General features: G+C 38.0%; 3 protein-coding genes across 4 annotated transcripts in view; all 3 read left to right on the top strand.

The window, feature by feature from the left end:
* The window catches only part of LOC114156967 (myelin-oligodendrocyte glycoprotein-like), a 1,059,483-nt gene that overhangs the window by 383,451 nt on the left and 666,198 nt on the right, over positions 1 to 9,834 (top strand). The window lies entirely within an intron of this gene.
* Positions 2,361 to 5,052, top strand: LOC114156911 (tripartite motif-containing protein 16-like). Its single transcript, XM_028037523.1, has one exon. The coding sequence runs from the start codon at positions 2,539 to 2,541 to the stop codon at positions 4,198 to 4,200; it is 1,662 nt and encodes a 553-aa protein (XP_027893324.1). The 5' UTR covers positions 2,361 to 2,538; the 3' UTR covers positions 4,201 to 5,052.
* Positions 7,037 to 9,719, top strand: LOC114156948 (tripartite motif-containing protein 16-like). The gene is made up of 2 exons (XM_028037582.1): positions 7,037 to 7,212; positions 8,150 to 9,719. The coding sequence occupies exon 2, from the start codon at positions 8,257 to 8,259 to the stop codon at positions 9,403 to 9,405; it is 1,149 nt and encodes a 382-aa protein (XP_027893383.1). The 5' UTR covers positions 7,037 to 7,212; positions 8,150 to 8,256; the 3' UTR covers positions 9,406 to 9,719.

Here is a 9,834-nt window from a genome sequence, read left to right as displayed (position 1 = left end):
AATTAAATTTACTCTAAGTGAAGCAGATTAACACAAACTGATGCTTTCAAGCCTTTATTTCAGTTAATTTTGATGGTTTTCTGTTTACAGTGAATGAAAACATGACATTTAAGGTCAAAATGTTAAATGAAACTAATAAAAAATATATTTTAATACAGAAACGGGCTTTAATGAGAAGCCTGTTTAGTAGCGGCTTAAAGTTTGTTTTTAAATAAATTCACTTTAAGTGAAACATTTTATTTAGAGTAACACAAACTGATGTTTTCAAGCCTTTATTTGTGTTAATTATTGTGATTTTCTGTTTACAGAACATGAAAATATATTTAATGTCAAAATATTTATCTTTATTAGTGTCTCACGAAAAGCATCTTTGAAAATCTGACGCTTTTCTCCCGGCTTTATTTTCTATAAATATACATAAATAATGATAATATTTTCCTGAATAAATTCAGAATAATCTGTTTAAAAGCTATTTGACATATTCTGAGGCTCACAGTAATAAAATGCAACAAGAAATATTGATAAATAAATAAAACTGGCTGATCCAGATCACTCAAACAATTACCTTTTGTTTTCATTTAAAGATTTTTTTAATATTAACTTGAGCTTGATGCAGAAAAGAAGGTAGTTTCTAAAATTTTATTTCCCTTTGGAGTCACTGAAGTGTTTTTGAATTATAATTTAGTTAAATTAAAATAATCTTCGCCTGGTTGAATTGTGTTCATTTTAACCAGCAGCATGTAGAAATTCAATGGAAACGTTTTTCTAGTTTTGAATGAAAAAAGATTTTTATTTATTGATTTATTTCGCAGCAGAATGAAGCTCAGCTTCAGCCTCCGTCTCCTCGTTTCCTGTCTGAATCTCAGCAGAGCTTCGTGTTTCTCTACGTGGGAGTCGGTGGGAGAGCGGAGCGGAAAGCGTTACGCAACCAGAACCGGGCTCGGCGTCCAGAACCAGAACCAGAAGAAGAAGAAGAAAACACGTAGGAGGTGTGAGCATCTTTCTCCGAGCTTCATTAATAAAACAAAACCCGAATCCCCAGCAGTATTCAACATGTGAGCTTTGTTTTCTGCAAGCACTCCGATGGCTTTTTGGGTTTTCTGAGCCGTGGCTTTTAAAATCCACTGAATGCAGAGACAAAAGCATGAAAAGGTAAAGAAAATTATGAAAAAAGGACCAAGATATGGAAGGTAATTAAATGGAAAAACAGAAGGGTGGTTGAAAAAACAAACATATTTTAAAACTGAAGGAAACAAAGAGATAAAAGGAGGAAGAAAAGGCCAATAATAGTAAAATAAACTAAATATATTATCCTGTTTCTTAAGAGACGTGTCCTTATGGTGTTTCTGTTTATCACCAAACTCTCCTCTTTCCTCTGGGGTTCGTCTGTTTCCATGTGAGTTATTGTCGCTACCCGAGGAGATTCTGATGGTTCTGTGGGGAAGCAGCAGAACCTCCTGGGTCATGATGGATCACCGATGTTTTTCAGCTGCAGGTTGGAACAAACAGGAACAAACAGGCAGAGTGAAAAACAAACCGGCTCAAAACTGAAACAGACAGGATAATAACAACCTAGTATTACTATAATTACTATAATTATTATAATTATTATAATTATTATGTAATTATGTTAAATGTTAAGGCTACAGAGTGTACTGTTAAAATATTTTCCATTTAGTGCAGGTAAGAGTTTCTGCCCTTTTCAATAATATCAGGATCAATATTATTGTTCACACAATGAGCGACTGTTTCCTTAATGAACAAACTTCTCATTTCATGTCTCTCCCTTTTAATTAATAACTCAAGTTATTGTGAATTGTTGGTTTTCTGTTGCCCAACAACAGCTGCTAGTAAAACAGTGAATGGTTACTGGTGTTCACTGCAAAAACATAAAATCTTACCGAATATCTTTGGTCTAGTTTCTACTGCAAATATTTTAGTTCACTTACAATAAGACAAAAGACTTGTAAGTAGCTTTTCAGCAAGATATAGAAGTTTTAAATAAATAATTTCTTAATATTGGTGAAAAGGTTTAAGTTCCATTGGCAGATTATTCCACTTGTGGGGAAAATGTCGTGTTGTAAGTTAAATAACCTGCAAATGGAACCAAAACGTTTTCATCTAAGGCATTATTAATTACCAACAAATTAAAATAAGTCCTGCTGAAAAGTTATTTGTAAGTTAGTTTTGTCTTATTTCAAGTATGTTAAGATACTGATGAAACTAGACCAAAATTATTTGGTAAGATTTTGTTTTTACAGTGAATTGCTGATGTTTTGAACTGACTGTGCTTTTATCCGCACTCTGAGAAATGTTCAATCATGTATTTTTTCAGGCATCACCACTTTCTTTTTATGAAATACTGACAGCTCCACCTATCAAAGTTATTTCCTCACCCTCTCAGATCTTGATAATCTAAGGGTGTGGCCATCAGGTACATTCCACCTTAGATGACGTCCACTGGAAGCGATAAAAGTACCGGTGAAGCTCCGAGAGGCATTCTTACCGAGAGCCGGACTAGAGAAGAGAGGATTTCAGATGGATAAGTTCTCCTGTTCCATCTGTTTGGATCTACTGAAGGATCCGGTGACTATTCCCTGTGGACACAGCTACTGTATGAACTGTATTAAAGACCACTGGGATGAAGAAGATCAGAGGAAAATCTACAGCTGCCCTCAGTGCAGGAAAGAGTTCAAACCGAGACCTGTCCTAAAAAAAAACATGATGCTAGCTGCCTTAGTGGAGGATCTGAAGAAGAATGGACTCCAAGCTCCTCCAGCTGATCACTGCTATGCTGGACCTGAAGATGTGGCCTGCGATGTCTGTACTGGGAGGAAGATGAAAGCTTTCAAGTCCTGCTTATTTTGTTTGGCTTCATATTGTAAGAATCACCTGCAAACTCACTACAATGCTCCGCCATTAAGGAAACACAAGCTGGTGAATCCCTCGAAGAACCTCCAGGAGAATATCTGTTCTCGTCATGATGAGGTGATGAAGATCTTCTGTCGTACTGATCAGCAGTGTATCTGTTATCTCTGCACTATGGAGGAACATAAAGGCCATGAAACAGTCCCAGCTGCAGCAGAAAGGGCTGAGAAGCAGAAGGAGCTCCAGGAGAGTCGACAACAAATCCATCAGAGAATCCAGGACCAAGAGAAAGATGTGAAGCTGCTTCAACAGGAGGTGGAGGCCATCAATGTCTCTGCTGATAAAGCAGTGGAGGACAGTGAGAAGATCTTCACTGACCTGATCCGTCTCCTCCAGAAAAGAAGCTCTGATGTGAAGCAGCAGATCAGATCCCAGCAGGAAACTGAAGTGAGTCGAGTCAAAGATGTTCAGGAGAAGCTGGAGCAGGAGATCACTGAGCTGAAGAGGAAAGACGCTGAGCTGGAGCAGCTCTCACACACAGAGGATCACATCCAGTTTCTCCTCAACTACCCCTCACTGCCAGCACTCAGTGAGTCTACACACTCATCCAGCATCAACATCCGTCCTCTGAGACACTTTGAGGACGTGACAGCAGCTGTGTCAGAGCTCAGAGACATAATGCAGGACGTCCTGAGAGACTCATGGACAAACATCGAACAGGCCGTCACTAAAGTCGATGTTCTACTGTTTAGACCAGAACCAAATTGCAGAGCTGAATTCCTGGAATATGTTCGACACGTCAATCTGGACCCAAACACAGCACACAGTTATCTGTTGCTGTCTGACGATGATGGAAGAGCAACTTTGACTAAACAAAAACAGTCATATATTGATCATCCAGATCGATTCAGTTCTTGGATTCAGATATTAAGTAAAAACAGTCTGACTGGGCGTTGTTACTGGGAGGTGGAGTGGGGAGGCGGAGGTGTTGAAGTGGCAGTTTCATACCCAAGTATCAGCAGGGCAGGTAACTCACATGAATGTGCCTTTGGCTTCAATGAAAACTCCTGGGCTTTGCGTTGTGATGGCAGAAGTTACACAATCAGGATTAACAAAGTCGAAACCAAAATACCAGGTCCAGTTTCCTCCAGAGTCGGAGTGTACCTGGATCACAGAGCAGGTATTCTGCGTTTCTACAGCGTCTCTGAAACCATGACTCTCCTCCACACAGTCCAGACAACATTTACTCAGCCGCTACATGCTGGGTTTGGGTTCTTTAACTACTATTTGTACTATTCAGGAGGAGACACAGCTGAGTTCATCAAACTGTAATAGGAGTAGATGGTTTAATTCTTTAATTTTCATATATATTCCTTGTTGTGTTTTACTATGTCATCATTATTAAATGTTCAACTGTCAATCATCTTCTGTAGGAGCCTCCTTTAAAAGTTAACTTATGTCTTGTTTTGATTAGGTTTAGTCTATTTATGGATGGGATGCTTGGCTACAGATACTGCAGTAGCTTATACACATGAAATATTTACCTTTACAAATTTTACTCAACCAAATGTAAATTTTGGTTCTTGTACCTAAAATGTACATAATTTTACTTTGTACCTAAAATACATTAATAAAGCTGTCCTGTCTTTGCAATATGTATTTGCTGTTGTCCATCTATATTTCTGCAAGATATTAAAACAAAGAAACTGCTACATCATTATTATCACAGGTCGTTGGAAATTAACTGATTAGAAAATAATGTGTGTTAAAATGTTTCTGCATTAGTTGCTCTGTGGAGCCTGATGTAATGTTAATAATCAATAATTACCAGGAATGTCATATTTTTTCCATTAGTTGTAGGTAAATGGGGTTAAGGCCAAGTTGGGCACCAATAGTTTGGGGAGTGAAAAAGTGGCTAATAATAAAAACAAGTCATCATACCAGACTGTTTCTGTCTGCTTTATTTGGCAAACCTACATTTTACACAGTTTTCATATTCACACAGTTTTCATAGACTCTCACTGGGAGAGGGACATATTTATACTCCAACCTGTTCATGTATTTGTGTGTAGCATTTTCAATCAGTCCAGTTCATTTTTTGATTGATGCAGATCTCTTGACTTGTGTTTTGCTGAATGCTATAAGAGTTTCCTGGAATTGTCCTCAGCTGGGACGCTTCAAACCTGACAACGTGAGTATTTCAAGAGTTATTTCCTCATCTCTCAAATTTTAATTTGTTCCTGACTTTCCAGCCCAGTACATTTCCTTCTGATGAAAACATGCCTTAGTGCAAAACAGTCAAATAACTATCAACATAATCATTCCTCTTGTACTCCAGTGGTTAGTCTGAATCTGAGTTAGCATCCAGAGTCTCTGTTAGCTTGACCTTAGCTAGTCATTATTCTGACTCAGATTCTAAGCTAATCACAGGCTAGCTGATAGCTTGACATTGACAAGTTGTTACCTTGGACAATATGAACTATTAGACCAATTCCCTCTCACTGTAAGATTGACTCAGACTACCTGCTAACTGATGCTAAACAGCTTTTAGCTTAGTTCTGAGTAACTGTCAGTGTGAGCCTTAAGCTGCTAGCTGGAGCTTCATGAGCTATTATATTACCGTTAGTCTTACTTTGAGTAGCAGTTAGCTTGACTCATTAGTTTCCCACAGTTAAAATGACCATGAACTGACGAGCTGTTAGCCTTACTAGCAATAACTCTGAGTCACATTTGACTTAGACTACATGCTAACTTTACACTAACCAGCTGTTAGCTTGGCTCTTACTAGCACTTAGCCTTAATCTAAATAAAAGTCAATTCCAAGTGGTTTTTTTTGTTTGTTTTTGTAATGAAACTTTATTTTACTTTTAAAACCAGTCAGAGCCTTTACATTTTATACTTTTTTGAAAAAAACTTGTATTAAAACCTCAATCTGTAATCATTCCTGTTGTGTTTTTTAAATACAAGCTTATATTTGGATTCTTAAGTCATTATTTTACCTTGTGAATGAAACATATCTAGTTTAAAACACAAACGCTATCAGAAATAAATGAAAGATAAAACACAAATATCTAAAGCATCAGAAATCATTGCTTTATGTGTTTTACTGTGTGCTGCTCAGGCTCAGAGCTTTTCTTTTCTTTTCATCCTACACATACCAGTACGCTGTGTGTAACCCATATTTTATCTTTCCAGTTCACACAGGGGTCTGATTGATTATGTATGTTGAGCTCGTAGCACTGCGCTGCGTTTCTGTCGGCCCGTTTCATCTCCTCCATCTCCTCACACCCCCATCGGTCACAAAGAAAACACTACGTAGGCCGGTCTATATATATGTGATATATGATCAAATAACACAAACACCTGCTCAGTGTAAGGAAGCACCTCCAGCTGTGTGAATCTCTCCAGAGCTTTCTGCTGGTCATCATCATGCCGGTGTATTGTGGTCGTAAAACAGGCAGAGCCATGCTTTTAGTGAGATGAAACTGGCCCTGATGTGCGCTTTACGGCAATTACATTAACAGGATAAACACACAAACTGATTATGTGAGGAGCCTCAGTGATATAAAGCTTCGCCCAGCCAACCTGATCTGCTGTGAATCTGAATCTAAAGCAAGAAAGATAAAATAAGTAAACCTATTTTGATATTCTTTGATTAGTTCTGTTGTTCACCTGTTTTATAAGGACTAACCACTGGTTCTTATTGCGTTTAAATGACAAATATGAACAAATCTTGGTTAATATTTGGCTAATGTAAAAAAAAACAAAAAAAACACAATTTCCTAATTGCTGTGTTTCCATTAAATAAATAAGAAATGCAATTAAAATGACAGAGACTACATTTTTTCGCACCTCAAATATTTATGTAAAAAATTCCTCTAACTACTTCCTGTCGTCTTCTTCGTGGTTTGCGCCAGTGCCAACTTCCGGTTGTGGATCATGTGACTCCTCTGATACGAAAAAAGTGTTTCCATTACAGTTATGCAAAAATAAATTAATTTCAAAACAGCCACACAAAAAACCCCACACCTCATCCACTTTTCTACCACGAACAAGCCTTTATTTTGACACAGCTCTAGTGATGTAAATGCTACATGCTAATGAGTTCTTTGTAGTTTCTAGACAGATTAAACGTCATGTCAGGTTTTGTGTTTATCTGTGTTTTCTCCCAGCTGGATTTCCTGATTTGATTTGACTCACACATCAGTGCGATTCAATAAGGAGCAACGCTTACTGGTTGTGACAGACCCAGTTACCCAGAAACCAGAACCGAAAGACCAAACCTGCTGAGACTGCTGCTTGGCTTCTCCAGCGGCTCCGGCTCCCCCTACAGGCCAAACGGAGGTAATCAGATATGTTACTTCTTCATCATCACAAATTCAGAAGAAGCATTCAGGAATTATTTTATAATTTTATTATTCCTTCAAAATTATGGTCAGGTTTTCTTCTTCTGATCTGTTCAAGGCAAGTGGATGGATTTTTGTTGAAACTGAAAGTAGACAAAGTCCTAAAAAAAAAAAAAAATCTGCAAGACTCTCAGAAACAATTGAAGACCAAAAACTGGAGACAAGTTTTTAAATGATAAGAAAAACTGGCTGCTTGAGTGAAAAATGTGAATAAATAAATCTGGTTTGAGGTGTTTTTCTGTTTTTAGAAGCATGTTTAAACATTTTACTTCATTTTTTCAAAACCAGCAAAACATCTGTTTAGCTAGTGTCAAAATCCTATTATTGGGAAACATTAAAACAGTGGTGGTGCAAATCGGTGTTTTACTTAGCTAAAAAATATCCAGTGGTTGTGAATTTTGAAAGCAAAAGTCTGTGTAAGTTAACCTGTCACCACAACAAAGTTTTCTGGATGATAAATTGTCCCAGAAGTTATTGCAATAAACTATAGTATTGTTGTTTTGAGACCAGTTTCAAATAATAAAATGGTAATGGCATAATAATCATGCAAGAACACACTAATGAATATTTAACACTAGAGCTGGAAGACATTTTAAATATCCAGAATAAACAAAACAGCACAAGCAACAAATAAAGGGAATTATGAAGTCTCTAAAAACAAAATGACTAAAATCAGCAGACAGAAGATTTTCATCATCCAGGTTTTGGTAGAAAGAGAAAACAATAAAACATGCGAATGCAGTTGATTGAGGTTATTTACCAACCTTCTTAAAGTTGGTAAATAAACAATAAAGATTAAATATGAATCATTCCTGTTTACGGTGTTGAAGTCTGGCTCCTCCCTCAATCATGACAACATATTTCCTCCCTACCAGGGTCACAGGTTGAATTCTGGGCGTGACTTATGATTTACATGAGCAAGCAGAGCTGTTCCTGTTGTGAGGAAATGAAACTTACGGGAATGTTCTGACTGAACGGTGCAATGTCTTACAAAGGATTTCACCTGGACCGAAGGAAATACTCCTGTTCCATCTGTTTGGATCTACTGAGGCATCCGGTGACTATTCCCTGTGGACACAGCTACTGTATGAACTGCATTAAATACTTCTGGGATGGAGAAGATCAGAGGAGAATCCACAGCTGCCCTCAGTGCAGGAAAACCTTCAGACCGAGGCCTGTCCTGGAGAAAAGCATCATGTTAGCAGAGTTGGTGGAGGATCTGAAGAAGACTGGACACCAAGCTGACCCCTGCTATGCTGGACCTGAAGATGTGGCCTGTGATGTCTGCACTGGGAGGAAGATGAAAGCTGTCAAGTCCTGTTTAACCTGTCCAGCTTCCTACTGTAAGAATCACCTCCAGCCTCATTATGATGCTCCACCGTTACAGAAACACATCCTAGCGAACCCCAGCAAGAAACTCCAGGAGAACATCTGCTCTCGTCATGATGAGGTGATGAAGATCTTCTGTCGTACTGATCAGAAGTTTATCTGTTATCTCTGCTTACTGGATGAACATAGAGTCACTGAAGTTGGTGTCTTCCTGCCAAATCCAGAACCAAAGAACAGAGCTGGATTCTTAAAGTATTCATGTAGAATCAGACTACATCCAAACACAGCAAACAAATACGTGTTATTGTCTGATGGGAACAGAAAAGTGACATTAATGAATCATCGGCTGTCTTATCCTGATCATCCGGAAAGATTCACTGACTGGTTCCAGGTCCTGAGCAGAGAGAGTCTGACTGGACGTTGCTACTGGGAGGTGAAGAGGAGAGGAAGAGGAGTTGATGTTGCAGTTTCATACAGGAACATCAGCAGAGCAGGGAAATCCAACAAATGCGCATTTGGGTTCAATGAGAACTCCTGGTCAATATCGTGTCAGAAAACGGGTTATACTTTCTGGCATGATGGTGCTGAAACTCAGATACCAGGTCCAGTTTCCTCCAGAATAGGAGTGTACCTGGATCACAGAGCAGGTATTCTGTGTTTCTACAGCATCTCTAAAACCATGACTCTCCTCCACAGAGTCCAGACCAGATTCACTCAGCCTCTGCATGCTGGGATCCAGTTCTATTACTACTTACATTCCTACCGAGGAGGAGACTCTGCTGAGTTCATGAAACTGAAATAGAGATTAGTTTGGTGAAAAGTGTCATTTCAGTCACCACAGTTTTTACCATGAAGTCATTACTGAACTTTGAACAATGGCCCCATTGTTCGAAGTTAAACTTTTAAACACACTTTATATTAAGAACTTTATTTCTTGTTTTTTTGTTTTGGTTTATTTGCTTTTAAGGGACGAGGTGTTCAGGCAATAGCTACTTTAAAAATGTAGGTGTGTGTAATGAATTTAACAAAAACCAAAGGCAATATTTAATTTGACTGTTAAATTGATGTAAAGTCTTTTAACTCACAAGTTACAGAAATAAAGCTGACTTGTCTTGATAAAAAATTGTTCATGGTACATATTATTGATGGAGTATTTGGGCCAAGGTAAGAAATTTAAAAAAAAAATAGAATTACAAAAATAAAGTCATATTATTATGGGAATAAAGTAGAA

This window comes from Xiphophorus couchianus, chromosome 14, assembly GCF_001444195.1.
Source record: "Xiphophorus couchianus chromosome 14, X_couchianus-1.0, whole genome shotgun sequence".
In the NCBI taxonomy this organism is placed as follows: domain Eukaryota; kingdom Metazoa; phylum Chordata; class Actinopteri; order Cyprinodontiformes; family Poeciliidae; genus Xiphophorus; species Xiphophorus couchianus.
Note: the sequence above shows the minus strand (reverse complement) of the source record. Positions and strands in the feature narration are given on the sequence as shown.

Excerpts from the sequence above, each read along its gene's own strand:
- LOC114156911 (XM_028037523.1), top strand. The coding sequence starts at position 2,539 with ATGGATAAGTTCTCCTGTTCCATCTGTTTGGATCTACTGAAGGATCCG.
- LOC114156948 (XM_028037582.1), top strand. The coding sequence starts at position 8,257 with ATGTCTTACAAAGGATTTCACCTGGACCGAAGGAAATACTCCTGTTCC.